This window comes from Bubalus bubalis, chromosome 22, assembly GCF_019923935.1.
Source record: "Bubalus bubalis isolate 160015118507 breed Murrah chromosome 22, NDDB_SH_1, whole genome shotgun sequence".
Taxonomy (NCBI): Eukaryota; Metazoa; Chordata; class Mammalia; order Artiodactyla; family Bovidae; genus Bubalus; species Bubalus bubalis.
In genome coordinates this window covers 36770857-36788838 of record NC_059178.1, presented here as the reverse complement: position 1 = coordinate 36788838, position 17982 = coordinate 36770857, and the positions used below count along the sequence as shown (strand labels likewise).

Below are 17982 nucleotides of genomic sequence, written 5' to 3'. Positions count from 1 at the left end.
ACCAGTTTGTGAACCCTGGGGTGGGGAAAAGAACTCGTAACCAGTGGAATTGTCGTGAAGGTAAGCAGGGAAAGAAGTGCAGCCTGCCTTGAGCAAGAGCTGTGCAAGGCTGGGAGTATACATCTCTAGAGAGACGTCCCCAGCCCCCCAGTCACACGCACACACACAGAGTAGGCATTCGTTTTTTATTTTCTTAAAGCACAGATTACAAAAGCTCCTGCTTGGGCAACAGCTAAGTTCGGAGCTTTTTACTTTCTTGCTGAAGGTTATAATTCTGTATTTGTTATTTTTGATCCCCTTGCCTAAGAAAAACTATTTTTGAATGAATAAAAATTCTGTGTGTACTGATACCACCTTCCTATTTACCATTCGCATAGTAGATAATTGATCACAGACTATACTGCCTGCCTTTTTTGATGAAAATTAAGATACTTAATTATTTTAACTATAAAGTTAAAAGGTACATCACAGAAAACCAAAAAAAATTTTTGGAGAAATACAGTTTATGTTGTAGTTTAATTTGTCATAACTAGCTGAAGGTTAAGTAGGTCACTCCAGTTCTTGACGAAAGTCTTTGTAAAATGTGTTAACCCGTTACTGTATACTGTAAGAAATGATTTAATGGTTGATTATTGAAGATCATGCAGTTACTTGGGGTGATCATTCTGAATATTCTCATTGTATCCTTAGAAATTGTTAGCTTGTATGTATATTGATTTGTGATTTCTTGTAGAATTAAATTAGAAAGTGACTTAGAATTCAAAGCCTGTTTTTCTTACAGGATTTTTTCCTTAATATACTTTTATTGATGTGTGTGTGTATGTATGTGTGTGTGTGTGTGTGTGTGTGTGTGTGTATGTAGTATATATAGTGCATATGTAGCAAATATAATGTATTTTTATGTAGTATTATATAATATATATGGGGCTTCCCTGGTGGCTCAGATGGTTAAGAATCTGCCTGCAGTGCAGGAGATGTGGGTTCCAGGTTGAGAAGATCCCCTAGAGAAGGGAATGGCTACCCACTCCAGTATTCTTGCCTCAGGAATTCCATGGACAGAGAAGTCTGGTGGGCTACAGTCCATGGGATCTCAAAAAGTCAGGCATGACTGAGTAACTAACATTTCCACTTTCATGCTATATATATGTAATGTATTTTAGTTTTTTTGTGTAATATAGAATCCTATGTGTATTCATTATATTTATTAATTAAAATATAAGCTAATTAAGAAAACATGATGTTTCAGAGCCGTAGAAAATTTTGTCACATGGAGATCACATATTTTCGTTCAGTTTCTTCAATAAATTTTTGCGTTGGATGCTGAGGATACAGATATTCTGAAACAGGCAGGGTTCATACTGTCATGGAACTTAAATAGACTGTCAGGTTAAAGGCTTTAATCATATCCCATTTTTTACATAAATTATTTTTGTGTTTTTTCCTCTATTTTAAAAACTGTTGCAGTAAAGTGTTTATTCATCCTAAAAGTAGGTTGGCATTAGCAAATTTCCCTCCGATTTATGGAAGTTTCATTTATTTCTAGTTAAATTTTTATTAAAAGTTGGTCTATATGAGACTACAAGTATGAATGTAATACAGCATTTTACTAAGAGTCCAAAACCTTCATTTTTATCTTCATTTCTTTTCTCTTTTTTGGCTTCACAGTGAGGCATACAGGATCCCAGTTCCCCACTAGGGATGGAACCTATGCCTCCCTGCACTGGACTGCCAGGGAAGCCACTCATCTTCATTTTTAAATCCTTTAGCACCATTGTGTATTATTTGAATTATTAACAATGGAATGGGTCTTTGAAGTAAGAAGTCCTAAAAAGCTGACAGATCGGTTTCAGAAATGGTTTTTGTGCCTTCTGATACAGCATATGAACCATAGAGTTTGTAAGAGGTGAAAGGTATATAGTACAAGTTGTTATGAGCTCTGTTTTCAAATATCGAAGCCAATAAATTGGAAACAGATGCACTCTGTTTCTCTATGGTTCTATCATTGGTCTGTTCTCTAGTCTTTAAGGAATAGGCAGTAACGAGGAGGTGGCAGCAGAAATCTTACTTCATAGTTACAGACCATGACCAAAAGTGTTTACTAGGTCTTCTTGAAAAACACTCATTTAAATAGTGAATGACAGACTTTGGAATGTGATTGGAGTACTTTAAAACTGAAAGCATATAAACGTAATTATTTCCAAGTCTGCATTAGGCTATCGAATTTATATATGTGGCTACATAAAAAAACTCAGTGAACTGCATTCCAATTTTTAGCCTCTGAATGCTAAACTGACAGCAAGAATTTTCTCATTTTGAAATACTGTGATGTCTTTCCCTCTAGGAAATGGCAGCGGTGTCAGCTTTTCTTCAGCCAGGAGCACCCAGGCCATACCCTGCACATTATATGGATACAGCAATTCAGACATATAGGGATATCTGCAAGTAGGTGACTAGAATATTTATGTTCTATCCCTTTAGAGATAAACTTGACATTTATATTGTAATTAGATATAAGTGGCTCTTTGTTTTTTTATGTTTTAATCTTAAGCTCCCAAATCAAGTTAATATATAGATGAGGTGATCATTTAAAACCAGTGTTTTACTACATTTTCCTTTCCTGGAAAGATGTATAGTTAGGAATTAGTTATATGTAATGTTGAACTTACTTGTTTCATTGAGGGCGATTTGTGTTTTGAGAACATTTTTAACTTTAACTACTATTAAGCCAGGAATTAGCTAGTTTGAACTTTTCCTTGTTAAATAGGCAAATACAGAGAGGTAGATAATAGTCTCGGGAAGAAAAGGAGAAACGTTTTGTACATGTAGTGAGTTCTGTTGAAACTCCATGGAAGTTAGAACTCACCGCCTGTAAAGGAGACTATGAAAGTTGGTCCAGACAAGGTTTTATGGTATGTTTGAGGAATAGACCTTGAAAGAAACATGGCTGGAATTTAAGAACCATAAAGGTATTTCAGGAATTTTGGTTGGCAGGAACAGTATTTTGGATGTAACATTACTGGAGAAAAGGAAGAGAGCCTGGGCTAGATTAGAGGGTTTTGTGTATATGGAAAGGTGTTATGAGAGAAATCAGTGTGGGAGAACATTAACTCTCATTTATTACTATTTTTAAGCTGTGGTTAAGATTTATGTTTAATAAATGGGGAGTTACTGAATATTTGAGTAGAGCTTTGACATAGTTATTTTTCAGAAAGATTAATACTAGCCTTTTCTATGTAGAATGGAAAAATTAAAAGATGGGGACACAAAGGTAGCTTTGTCTGCTATAGTGTTGAAGTAGTAGTCATAATAATGTGTTTAGAATACAGCACTAGTAATAAAGATTAACACTGATTAAGCACTCAGCGTTTACCACTGTGCCAAAGTAATTTATATGCTCATTTAATCTTTACAACAAACGTATGAAACGGTGGATACTATTATTACTGCATTCTACCCACAAGGAGATTGAAACAAAAGAGTTTAACTTGCTGGAATGGGTGAATTTAACTCAGATGACCATTATGTCTACTACTATGGGCAATAATCCCTTCGAAGAAATGGAGTAAATTTCATAGTCAGCAAAAGAGTCTGAAATGCAGTATTTGGATGCAATCTCAAAAACGACAGAATGATCTCTGTTTGTTTCCAAGGCAAACTGTGCAATAACACGGTAATCAAGTCTATGCCCCAACCAGTAATGCTGAAGAAGCTGAAGTTGAACGGTTCTGTGAAGATCTACAAGACCTTCTAGAACTAACACCCAAACAAAGATGTCCTTTTCATTATAGGGGACTGGAATGCAAAAGTAGGAAGTCAAGAAACACCTGGAGTAACAGGCAAATTTGACCTTGGAGTACAGAATGAAGCAGGGCAAAGACTAATAGAGTTCTGCCAAGTGAACACACTGATCATAGCAAGCACCCTCTTCACACAAGAGAAGACTCTACACATGGACATCACCAGATGGTCAACACCGAAATCAGATTGATTATGTTCTTTGCAGCCAAAGATGGAGAAGCTTTGGACAGTCAGCACAAACAAGACCAGGAGCTGACTGTGGCTCAGATCATGAACTCCTTATTGCCAAATTCAGACTTAAATTGAAGAAAGTAGGGAGAACCACTAGGCTATTCAGGTATGACCTAAATAAAATCCCTTATGATTATACAGTGGAAGTGAGAAATAGATTCAAAGGATTAGATCTGATAGAGTGCCTAAGGAACCATGGATGGAGGTTCGTGACATTGTACAGGAGATAGGGATCAAGACCATCTCCAACAAAAAGAAATGCAAAAAAAGCCAAATAGTTGTCTGACGAGGCCTTAAAAACAGCTGTGAAAAGAAGAGAAGCGAAAAGCAAAGGAGAAAAGGAAAGATACACCCACTTGAATGCAGAGTTCCAAAGAATAGCAAGGAGAGATAAGAAAGCCTTCGTAAGTGATCAGTGCAAAGAAATAGAGGAAAACAACAGAATGGGAAAGACTAGAGATCTCTTCAAGAAAATTAGAGATATCAAGGGAACATTTCATGCAAAGATGAGCTCAATAAAGGACAGAAATGGTATGCACCTAAGAGAAGCAGGAGATATTAAGAAGAGGTGGCAAGAATACACAGAAGAACTATACAAAAAAGATCTTCATGCCCCAGATAATCACGATGGTATGATCACTCACCCAGAGCCAGACATCCTGGAATGCGAAGTCAAGTGGGCCTTAGGAAGAAACACTGAACAAAGCTAGTGGAGGTGATGATATTCCAGTTGAGTTATTTCAAATCCTAAAAGATGATGCTGTGAAAGTGCTGCACTCAATATGCCAGCAAATTTGGAAAACTCAGCAGTGGCCACAGGACTGGAAAAGGTCACTTTTCATTCTATTCCCAAAGAATGCTCAAACTATCACACAGTTGCACTCATCTCACATGCTAGTAAAGTATTGCTCAAAATTGTCCAGGCTTCAACAGTATGTGGACCATGAACTTCCAGACGTTCAAGCTGGTTTTAGAAAAGGCAGAGGAACCAGAGATCAAATTGCCAACATCCGTTGGATTATTGAAATTGCACAAGAGAGTTCCAGAAGAACATCTGCTTTATAGACAATTCCAAAGCCTTTGACTGCGTGAATCACCACAAACTTTGGAAAATTCTTCAAAAGATGGGCATACCAGACCACCTGATCTGCCTCTTGAGAAATCTGTATCCAGGTCAGGAAGCAGCAGTTAGAACTGGACATGGAACAACAGACTGGTTCCAAATTGGGAAAGGAGTACATCAAGGCTGTATATTGTCACCCTGCTTATTTAATTTATATGCAGAGTACATGATGAGAAACGCTGGGCTGGATGAAGCGCAGGCTGGAATCAAGATTGCCGGGAGAAATATCAATAACCTCAGATATGCAATTGGCCCCACCCTTATGGCAGAAAGCAAAGAAGAACTTAAGAGCCTTTTGATGAAAGAGGAGAGTGAAAAAGTTGGCTTAGAGCTCAACATTCAGAAAACGAAGATCATGATATCTGGTCCCATCACTTCATGGGAAATAGGTGGGGAAACAGTGGAAACAATGAGAGTATTTTGGGGGGCTCCAAAATCACTGCAGATGGTGACTGTAGCTGTGAAATTAAAAGACACTTGCTCCTTGGAAGAAAAGTTAAGAGCAACCTAGACAGTATATTCAAAAGCAGAGACATTACTTTGCCAACAAAGGTCTGTGGAGTCAAGGCTGTGGTTTTTCCAGTAGTCATGTATGGATGTGGAGAATGCAGTGGAGACCCACTCCAGTACTCTTGCCTGGAAAATCCCATGGAAGGAGGAGCCTGGTAGGCTGGAGTCCATGGGGTCGCTAATAGTCAGACACAGCTGAGCGACTTCACTTTCACTTTCATGCATTGGAGAAGGAAATGGCAACCCACTCCAGTGTTCTTGCCTGGAGAATCCCAGGGACCGGGGAGCCTGGTGGGCTGCAGTCTATGGGGTCGCACAGAGTTGGACATAACTGAAATAACTTAGCAGCAGCAGCAGCATGTATGGATATGAAGAGTTGAACTATAAAGAAAGCTGAGCGCCAAAGAATTGATGTTTTTGAACTGTGGTGTTGGAGAAGACTCTTGAGAGTCCTTTGGACTGCAAGGAGATCCAACCAGTCCATCCTAAAGGAAATCAGTCCTGAATATTCATTAGAAGGACTGATGCTGACGCTGAAACTCCAGTACTTTGGCCACCTGGTGTGAAGAACTGACTCATTTGAAAAGACCCTGATGCTGGGAAAGATTGAAGGCGGGAGGAGAAGGGGACGACAGAGGATTAAGATGGTTGGATGGCATCATTGACTCAATGAACATAAGTTTGAATAAGCTCTGGGAGTTGGTGATGGACAGGGAGGCCTGGCATGCTGCAGTCCATGGGGTCACAAAGAGTCAGAGACGACTGAGCAACTGAACCGAAGGGGATGCAGTTGATAAATGGTTGAGCCAGTATCAAATCCTGCCCTTTTTATAATTGTTTGAGAATATATTGGAAGTTTCTGGCAGAAGAAACAGCCTTCTGTCAAAGAGGAACCTTTGAAGAATTCTGAAAAAGAGTTTCAGAAGGTAGAAGAACTGTGAGAGGGAGGCAGTAAGGGAGCCTGAAGTCCTTTAAAGTCCTTTATCCACAAAGGGCTAAAGTTCTCATGAAGTCCTGTAAAGTCCTTTCTCTGAGAAGATTTCTTCATGAAGCCCAGAGCTTTTGGAGGGATTCATGTGGAATGATGCAAGACAAAAGTGAAAATATCCATTGACCCAGATAGCTATATGACAATCTGGTTTTGTCCTCCTGTTCACAACAGATTGTATGCTTTTTCTAAATACACTCTTAACCGTCATGCATTTACTGTATAATCCTCCTTCTAAGTTACCATGATTGGTAAGGTTTATCATAAATGTAATAGATATTTGGGGATAAATTAGAAACACTACATTAGTTATGCATAGCAATTTTAAGAATCTCCCAGATCTGAGAAATATTAAAATATAAATAAATTTTCTTAAAATACAGTATACTTTAGCAGTGCCCTTAGAATGCCATGTCCCACTTTTTAACTGATGCAGTCCTATTTATCTGGATAAATTTCTTATGAAGCTTTCCCTTCCCTCCTTTATCTCTCATATCATAATAAAAATTAGTTGTACTCTATTCATCATTATCTGTTTTATGTCAGTTTCTGCATTTAGATAGGGATTTTGTTTTAGAAACGCTTGCATCTGTAGCACTTCCACTGCTTGATACAATGAGTTTAAAATGCAGCTTAAAGAAACAATAAAGTCCTAGACTTGTGGTAGCCTTGTGACTTCATAACTGATCATATGGGGGAATTTGTGAAGACAAATAAAACAATTGCGTTAGATTTACAAAGTTTACTAAAGATTCTTTAAGAACTGAGCATTTTGAGCGTGTTGTAGTATATGTACGTTGTTGTTGTTTAGTTGCTAAGTCATGTCTGACTCTTTGTGACCCCGTGGACTATAGCCCACCAGGCACCTCTGTCCATGGAATTTCCCGGGAAAGAATACTTGAGTGGGTTGCCATTTCTTTCTCCAGGGGATCTTCCCAGCCCAGGGATCAAACCCATGTCTCCTATATTGGCGGGCAGATTCTTTACCACTGAGCCACCTGGGGAGCCAAAACATTCTCAGATAGTCATAAATACCAACCCTCTAAGAAATATCATGGTTTGTAGAAAGTTTATGGCAGATCACTACAGTAATTTTGGAAGCAATGAATTGTATTTTAAAAGTATAACTTCAGAATGGCCTTCAAGTTAGTGATCTTTGGTTGTAATTTTAAGGTCAAGTGGTATTTTCATATAAGGATTAGAATGTAAAATGAGAAGAACTGTGCTGCTTCAGTTGACCCTTGATCAAAATGGGTTTGATCTCTGCGGGTCCAACTTATACGTGTATTTTTTCACAAAATATGTACTACAGTACTACACAATCCTAGGTTGGTTGAATCCATGGATATGTAACTGTGGGTACTGAGGGCCAACCGCATATTTTGGACTACACTGGGCGGTCAGCAGCCCCACCCCCTGACTTGTTCTAGGGTCAACTGTATTTCTGAACAAAAGAATTCCATCTTGAAATTTCTCAGTTTTCATTTATTTTTATTCAAGAATAAATAATCCAATTCTAGATTTTTGATGGTAGAAGTCCATGAGAAAAATCAGCTGATTTAATATTTTCAAAAAGAAGATTTTGGTCAGGAACAGCTAGACAGCACTAGCTCCTCAATATCTCCAGTAGTACTACCACAGAGAAAATGTCTCAGTATTCCTGAAAGTAGCCAGTAAAATGAAATACACATAACCAGAGTTTACAGTAAGGAAAGAAAAGAAATCTGGGTGAAATGTGTACCTTCCTTTATGTCTGAAAGCAGGTTTTGTTTACTAACTGCTGGTTCTGGTTATGTTCTAGCATATATATGATATGGATCTCTTTTAGAATTGGAAGTTTTTATTGAACTCAGGGTTACTGTGATGTACTAAAATATTATTATAGTGCTAATTATATTTTTCTTGACTATTTTTCTTTAGGAATATGGTATTGGCTGAAAGATGTGTATTGCTTAGTGCTGAAATCTTAAAAAGCCAAGGCAAATATTCAGAGGCTGCAGCTCTCCTAATACGGTTGACCAGTGAGGTACTAAAACTGTGTAGTACTTGTTTTAATTAGTATTTTTTCATATTTTTTAAAAAGTATTTTCTTTCTTCTTGAGAAGGGTATGCAGAACAAAATTAAAGGGGGATCTCTTTTTTGGAATTTATAACCTGGCTACTTTAGTAATTTGTAGAATTAATTTTAAATGCAATGTTTTGTAAACAGGATTTATTTTATTTATACATTTTAAGTCTACATGATTATTAACCACAGCCATGCATTGTATGTCTTCTGTGAATTAGGTTTTGCTTATGGATAACAGTATTTAAAGCAACATGCATATACATCATTCCTGATGTAAAATCAATACTTAGAAATATTCGGGAATTTTTAATTTTGTTTTTATTCATATGAACTTGCTAAATCATCCTAAACATTTTAAAAATTCTATATTATGAATAATTTAAAAGGAGGAAAAACCTGCTCATAGCTGCTATTTCAGGTTTCCAACAATATTAAGTTGCATTGACTATAGGCTTGTAAAGAATGGCAGTAATATGATTAAAGACATGTTTTTTTAGATGAGTGCTCAAGAACAGAAAAAACAAACACCTTTGTTTACCCCTTAAATATTAACTTAACCTAGGGTTTTAACCCTTGGACCATTGTGCCTTTTTACTTTTGTGTAATCTGTTTACAGTTATGATTTTCAGTCTCAAATCTCTGCAGCCCTGGAGCTTTAGATTTGAATGGCCTGAAACTTTAGATTTGAATGACCAACTGTCTTTTAGACTCAACTATTCAAGTGTTTCCAGTGCACCTTTGAGTCTACATATCAATAACTAAACTTAATACTTTGTAGATCATGATCTTAAATTACAGCCAACCAGCTCCTAATTTGCTCAAGGCAGAAACTATTTGAGATGCTCCTATAGTCTTCTATACTGTTAGTGACACAGGACTTTTTAACTTCTTAAATATGTGTTCTTGTTATAACTTCAGATATTTCACTTACCTTTCTCTTTTTAAAATCCCTCCTATTATTACCCTGGTTCATGTCCTTAATGTCCTTCTCCTGGACTTCGTCCCATTTCATCTTTTCTTCACCTCAGTTCAGTGGTTCTGCTCTCAGTCAGATCCTTCAGACAGTCCCCAGGTTTCTTCAGTGTGTCTGTCCTGCCCTCTTACATGCTGTGAGACCACCATAGCATATACTGAAAATTTATGTTTAAGCTGTTAGCTTCTTGGAGATAGGAAACTGTTGCTTTCAACTTTGTTTTTCCCTAGTGCCTAACACTGGGCTTGACACATGGTATATGATTTACAGATGTTTGTTGAGCTGAACCATTAATTTTTCTAAAAAGGTTTCTTAGGATACAACTAAGTAGGCTAAGGGATGATATTAAAAATATTTTATGATTGATACTATGTGGACACTGACCAATACGAACAGTTGTCAGACATTAACCTGTTTGGTAGAGCTGAGTATAGGTTCTTGAATGTGTTGATGTTCTGTCTTTTAATAAATAATCTTAACTTAGGTTTGAATATGTTGGCCATGTTTTTCAGCCTAGGAATTATCAGTGACTGTTAAAGGAGTTTATGGTTTAGAAGCTTGGAATAAAATTTCTTTTATTAGAGCAGATTCTTGTGTCTCATTGTAACATTATTTTCTTTCACTGTTTTTTCTTTCCAACTCTCTTTTTTTTTTTTTTTTTATTTTAACCCTTTTTCAAAGCTGGATGATTTATTTTGTCATGAAATTCTAGAAAATTTATCATTGTCTTTTACTGTTTTGGGGTGAAAGATGGGGGTGAATGTGTGTATTTCCCTGGAAGTTGTGATTTTTAATGGCCTTTTCTAGTGTGCTTTTCAGGTATTTCTTTGAAGTAACTTGAAAGTAGAGACTGCTAGGCATAATGTGTCTAAGATATTAAATTTTAGCTAATAATTTATATTTATTGTACTTTCGTTTACTGGAAAAGCTGTATAAAATGACAAGTGCATTTATCCTGAGGGTCGAGAACTGAGTCACATAGTCTTGACACTCAGAAATTGTTTTTCCTAGTGCTGTGTTAATACCATTATAGCACTTGACAGCTGTGAGGCCTGGATGAAGAGTTGAGCTTTGAGTTTGTTGTTTGCACTGTAAGTTTGTGGGCGAGTGGATCTTATTCTTGGGTCGTGCTCTGGGTTTTTCAGCATGGCAGAGCAAATGCAGCTTAATGATAAAACATGTCACATTTATCAGCACATAGGTAGTATGTCTAAATTTGGTGCTTTAAACCATGATGCTTTCCCTCTACTTGTGTCTGTATTTCTGTGTTGAACATTTATTCTGGTCCTGTAATGCTTTTTGTGTGTTACTCCATTTAAATGCAAATAAATCAGCTTATCAGAGGTATAGTAATAGCAGCAGTTTTTTATTAGTTTCTCCAGCTTGGGAGGAACTGTTCTGTTCCTGTGGTAAGTTGGTCAGCTGTTAGCACCTTTCCTATTAATTTCACAATTATGCAAAGGAAAAAAATCTTAGTGCCATGCCATCCTTGAGATCTGATTCAGTGAAGTTTGTTGTCTTTATCAGCTGTGTTTTTATGGAAGTTTTTAGTGAAGCCTTTACCCCAAATGATTTTATATCTGGTTGTGGGCAAAGTTCACAGACTGGAGTTCTTGCTGAAGTGGCACCATGGGTTTTTTCTTTTCTCAGCTCCTCATAGAGCATGCATGATGGCCTTGTCATAGCATGGTTGTGAATTGCCACTGAAGTAAAATTGTATACTTCAAACATTCAAAGCCTCTGCTTTTTGGATAAAACTGTCCCTCTGTGACATTCTGCCATTTTTCTTCCAGCAACACTGATGATAGTTAGCATTCTTTTCGGGGCCATTTGTTGGTTTCAAAGCAATGTTTTCCTACTTCAGGTGTCTGTAAGACAGGAACTAAGCAAAAAACAAAGCTGCAGTGAGATATAAGTGCAGTGTTTAGCCCTGCAGATCAACTCTCAGCAGCTTTACTGAACGCAGGGGCACATTTTGCTTCAGCTAAGTTAATATATGCTGTGGACTTGCCAGGTCTTTCTTGAATTGGTCAATCCAGTTAGAGTGGAGACTGTTGAGGATTTACTGTCCTGGTTCTCAATTGATGTACAATCTTAATAGAATCATTACACACCACCAAAATTGTCTAGTGTATATTCCTTATTTTAATCAGAATGTCCAGGATTGCTGCCCACCAAGTTTTGCAGGATAATGAAGCTTTGTAGAGAATTAAGATGTTTTTATGCTTTGTGTGTGCATGTATGTGTGTGTGTGTGTGTGGATGTGTGTGCATTGCTGGGAATAAACTTGAGAAATTTATTGGACTTAAACTGACTCCATTGAGAAACCTAAATTCCAAAATAGAATTAGAGGGTATCTACCTGTTGTAGATATTAATGATAAAGTAATAGAATAGAATGAGAATTTAAATGCTACATATGATTGGGTGTCATTGTATCATATTAGTGAGAAATGTTAGATTAATCACTGAATGGTATTGTGACACCTGATTAACTGATTCCTATCTTACTCATTGCATAATATAATTATATCTTGATTAAGCTAAAAAATGAAAAAACAAAACAACCTCAAAGAAAATATGGAGCTTCCCAGGTGGTGCAGTGATAAAGAATCTGCCTGCCACTGTAGGAAATGCAAGAGACATGGGTTTGGTCCCTGGGTCAGGAAGATCCCTGGAGTAGGAAGTGGCAACCATTCTTTGCTTGGAAAATTCCATGAACAGTGGAGCCTGGCGGGCTGCAGTCCATAGGGTCACAAAGAGTCGGACATGACTGAGTGACTGAACATCCACATGCACACACACACAAGAAAATATGGAAGAGCATTTTTTTAAATTTAGGAATGATAACATTCTTTCTTAGTTTGCAGTATTTTGAAGCCATGAAACTGAAAATAGTATGTTTGACTACTAAAGAATAGACTCTTTTATAGCAAAACTGGGAAAAACTATTTGCAAATGTATGACAAAGGCTTAATATTGATTAAGTGTACAAAGGGTTCTTACAAACTAGATAATCACAAAAACCCATTCACACATGGGCTTAACGGGCAGTTTGCAGAAAAAGTACAAAGACCCTTAAACATATGGTAGATGAACAGCCTTACTATTAAAGAAGTCTACGTTGAGGAACTAAGTATTATTTTTCTTTTATGAAAAAGGTCAAAAATCTTAAAATTTATTTTTGGCTGGGTAGAGTAGAAAGTAAACTTACTCTCTGAGAGTTTTTAACTGATATGACCTTTTTTGTATCAATATACATTATATATTGATTGGAATTTGAAGTATATGCATAGCTTTCATTAACTCAGCACTTCTATTTCCAAACACTGTCTAATAAAAATATTTGTACAGTTATTAAAAAATATTTTTTAAAGATGTTTATGGAAGAGTTTTTTTTGTAGTAGTAAAAATGTGTGGCAATATTGAATCAATATTGTGGAGACTAATATTAATAAATTATGGAGATATTTATTAAAATATTAATAAATAAGTGGAGACTATATTAATAAATTATGCATTTATATAATAGAATACAGCATGGCTTTAAAAGAAATGAGAGATGTAGATGTTTTGGAAAGATGTCTGATACTAAGGTAAAAAGTGAGATAATACTCTGTGTAATACTATTTCTGTATAAGAAAAGCTGTGGCATTTAACATATAAGTACATACGTATTTAGAAGGAGAGAAGTGACACTCACCAGCGCCAGGTTGGTAATGGCAGTTATCCCGGAGTCAGATGAGGCATGAAGTGGGGAAGAAAGATACTTCCTTTTAGATACTTCCTTTTTTTCTTCAAACATTCATTCTTAAAGGGGAAAAAAAAAAAGAGGCCATAGTTAATAATTTTTTATGAAAAAAGCATTTTCCTAAAAAAAAATAGAGAAGTAAGCGCCCTATCTTCCCCAAGTAATTCTGATGCCTTGGTTAACAACTGCTTGTTAACTATACATTCCTAATTTTCCCACTCACTAGCTTTTGGATCTAATTAACTAAGAAAATCATCTGATCATTTAGTTTTTGTTATGAGGGGGTCTGAAATAGATAATATCTACCGTTTACTGAATGCTTTTCCTCAGATGTTTCCACTCTGATATAATTTTATGATTGCTATGGAGGTAGTTGCAGTAATCAATAGTCTATGAACACTTTTGATGTGACTATAATTTGTTGAAATTATTGCATTTAAAGTCAATGTTTTCTGTTTTCAACTTTCCCTGGGGAAAATAATGGAGCAGAACACATGGAAGGGCATGGTAAGTTCAGCTTGAGAACAGCTGAAAAGCTAGAGAAAGTTTGGTGACAATGTTGTTGATGCTTGATCAGCAACCTTCAGTACTTTCTCAGTTATTTGTCAAGTGATGATGGCTCTGTCAGTTGAAAGATTGTCCTTATGGGTGAGGCTATAAATGTACAATGTGGTTTTTGTAGACTCTGTCGTAAGTCAGCTGCAGTGGAAACTAATTTGAGTTGTACCATTTACTAATATACTAATAGTAGGTGATAATCTTTGACGGGGAAACCTTCTGGATGTTTTAATGAAAAGCAGTTTCTTTGGCTGTTTTAAACTAGAGCAAAACTGAGAATTCCTTTTAAGTATAGTAAACCTTTATAGAGGATAAAGTAACAGATTTGATTATTTAATGATCTGCACACATTCTGTTTTGGCTTTCCTCTTTTATTGGATGAATAGAAATAGGCTATTGTATGTCACAGATCCGTTTCCAGAAGAAATTAGATATGAATCTGTTTTTCTGTACTCCGTTTTCTGGTTCAAGTCAGTATACCTGTATTAATTCTCAGTTTATAATCTTTTTTTGCCATTTGAAAAGGGATTGCATTTCTTCACAGATTTATTGCATGGTGCATATCACAACCAGACTTTTGGCTTTATTTAAAGCAAAAGAAAATATTTCATGGTAGAGACTTATTTGAACTTTTTTAAAAATTTGTGCTTATTGGAAGAAAGAATCATCAAGACTGGATTGTCTCTTGATCTCTGTCCTCAGATACTACTAATTTATATTGGATACACTGTATATCATTTTAAGGAAGAAAATGTGTTTTCACTAATTAACTATAATTTTTGTGAAATTAACCTTCTGTTTCTTTAAACATTCAATAGGATTCTGATCTTCGAAGTGCACTTCTTTTGGAACAGGCGGCACATTGCTTTATAAACATGAAGAGTCCCATGGTTAGAAAATATGCGTTTCATATGATATTGGCAGGCCACCGGTTCAGTAAAGCAGGGCAGGTGAGTGTGCTTGCTTTAAAAAGAAGATAATATGTTATTTATTTTAATTTTTTTTTTGTTGTAACTTGTTTATTTTATAAATGTATGTTATTTGTCAATTTTTTGATTTAAAATTTTTAAGATGAAACTAAATTTTGTTCTGAGGTAATGTGTTACATTGGTAAGGACATGAGATTTGGTTTTAAACAAATCTGGGTTTAAATCTTGTCCTTGTGCTTACAACTTAACTTTTAAAGTTATGTCTTTGAGCCTTCTTTTTTTTTTTTTTTTTTTTTTTTTTTTAATAAAATTTGCGATTTGCCCAAATTTCTATGAGGCTAAATGATGTATGTGAAGGCCAGATATACTGCACTTAAGTAACTTTAATTCTTCTTAAAGGTGATTGAACCTTCCCTACTTCAACTCTGGTCTTCTGTTGTCTCTCAGAGTATCTCTTAATGGTATTTGCTAAATATTTAATGGGTTGAAGTCATCTATCTCTTCTCTCTGGGAGCGGCTGGGTTGGAAGAGATCTTTATTAATTTGGAGTGATTTTCTGGTCCCCAGTAGTCCTTTTAAACATTAGCTGCAGGGAGCCTTCTTGAGGCAGAGAATGGTAATAGCACCTGAGATGTGGTCATTTGGGTCTGTGTGTGCTCAGTTGTGTCTGACTTTCTGCAGCCCCATGGACTGCATGACTGTGACCCCTGCCAGGCTTCTGTGTCCATGGTGGTTTACTATAAGTATACGTAAAAATGTGGGCTGAGTAATCACATGTATATTCCAAGCACTCTGCTAGGAGCTGAGCTTACACTTGTAAAACTAACATGGTCTTGTCTCTTAAGGAATTTTTTAATCTAGTCAGGGAGTATGAGGATTTTTTTGAATTTAATTAATATGAATTTTTATGAACGTTCCTTTTTGAAAGTCTGTGATAACCAGAACATGCCAGTGTTAATTCAAAGGTGCAAAGAAGGAAAGGTGTTCAAAATGACTCTCAATTTCACGGAAGAATGTCATGATTTTTAAAAATCAACTTTTCAAGATTGAGTTCCTCTACTTTTGGAAAATGGGAAGTTAGAAAATATGTGAACTTGCTTTATATTAAATTATATATATACAAAATTTATACAATATATACAAAATTTTGCTTTATACAAAATTGTAAAAATATTTATGAAATTAAGTCTTTATAATAATTTTATGTACTTTATGATTAGAATTTCTCAGGTTCTGAAGTGAGGGGGGGAAAAAAGCTCTGATTTTTCACAGCCCATTTTCCATAATTAGTACAAATGCATCTGAAACATACTATCCCATTGTTTCTCTTTGCTTAAAGTGTTCTATTAAAGAAATCTACAAAATGTGTTAAGCAGAAGAAAAATTATATGCCCCACTAGAAATGGTTCTGTCATTTTTCCACATCTTTGTCCACTTTTGTGAATGATTTTGTTTGTGGTTATGATGTCATTGGATCTTGTATTTACCTTCTAAAGATACAGGACATATTGCCTCTAGGAAGTGCATGGCAGGTTAAAAATGCTACATTATGGTAGGTTGAGATACATTTGCTCTCTGGCCTAATAATCATCTTTAACTGTAGTTATCTTGTGGAGTTAATGATTCCAAAGTAGCTGGTTTGCTGTTTTGTGACCTATATACCTTGAACCCAGAGGATCGCTTTCTCAGATAGTAGAAATCTGAAATATGCAGACCTGTTAGAAAAGCAAATATGTGTCCCATTGAAGTTGGTCAAGAACAGCATCTTCCTTGGAAGATAAAGGTGCTCATCATGTACATAATTCTGACTTGGACCAAGTTGTTTCTGAGAAGCTCCAAAAAAAAAAAAACAGATGTGGCTATTGACAGAGATGAGTGCAGAGCATAGAGGAGATTATATGTATACAGTGATGTAATTTTTCAGTCCTCTGTGATTGCAAGTTCATGCCGAATTGCTTATCTTGTCCCCAGAAATTGTTTATAGTTCAGTTTTTTCCATTAAGAGTATTAACAAGTAAAAGGTATTTAAAAAGAGAAACAACATTATAATCGGTATTAAAAAAAATTAAAGTCTGAAGGTGTTTCTGATTATGCCCAGTATACCCTGGACGATCTTTCTGTTACTTTAAAAGGCAGACTTTAAATCCTTGTTACCTCTTAAATCTCTTTAGATGCTTTTCCAAGAGATCCTAAAAAATGCACTTGAACTTGACATTTAGACACATTTTATTGTTTCTCTGTATCTCTCCATTTTTAAGATTCAGTATTGGTGTTCCTTTACTAAATGCAATATGGAGATTGGGATTTTTGTTTTGTTTTTAAGAAACATCACTTAAAAATTACTTTGAAATGATCTCAAACCTACAAAACAGTTTCAAGTACAGTTCAGAAACTTTTGTTTACCTGAGCCATTTGGGAGTTAAGTTGTCTACCTGGTGCCCCAGTACCCTCCTAATACTTAAGGATATATTTCCTCTTTCTTAGAAACAAAATTCTTTATTCCTCTACAGCAGTAAAACAACAATGCCAGTCGAGAACTTAGCACTTAATACAGTATTACTGTCTAATCCTCAGACCCTGTTCAAGTTTTGACAGTTGTATAGTGAAGGATCCTGTCAGAAGGGTACTTTGATGTTTATGATGTTGACACTTCTGACGACTATAGGCCAATTATTTTGTAGAGATGTGCCTCCATTTAGGCTTGTTGAATGTTTCCTCATCCTGAGATTCAAATTGGGTATATTTGTAGGAGTATCACAAAGAAGAGACTATGTTCTCACTGCATGCTATCAAGTAGCAGATGATTTTGATTTGCCTTTATTACCTCTTGATCAATAAAACATTTCCTAAAAAAATTGACCAATTCTGGTTGAAAATGATACAGATTTTGTTAATCTACCTTGGAAGAGGGTGGGTATAAGAATTTACTCTGAAGGAAAAGGTTTAGTGGAGAGAAACCTTTTTCTTGGTGAAAAAGTGAAAAAAAAGTTAGTTGCTCTGTCAGGTCTGATTCTTTGTGATCCCGTGGACTGTAGCCCTTCAGGCTCCTCTGTC

At 36.0% G+C, this 17982-nt stretch overlaps 1 protein-coding gene across 4 annotated transcripts in view; it reads left to right on the top strand.

Moving 5' to 3' along the window:
* The window catches only part of TRAPPC8 (trafficking protein particle complex subunit 8), an 82769-nt gene that overhangs the window by 28407 nt on the left and 36380 nt on the right, over positions 1–17982 (top strand). For all 4 annotated transcript variants that reach the window (XM_045164041.1, XM_045164040.1, XM_045164039.1 and 1 more), the window contains 3 exons: positions 2342–2442; positions 8571–8676; positions 14818–14949. In XM_045164041.1, coding sequence (XP_045019976.1) covers positions 2342–2442; positions 8571–8676; positions 14818–14949 — 339 coding nt within the window. The remainder of the gene's footprint in view (positions 1–2341; positions 2443–8570; positions 8677–14817; positions 14950–17982) is intronic.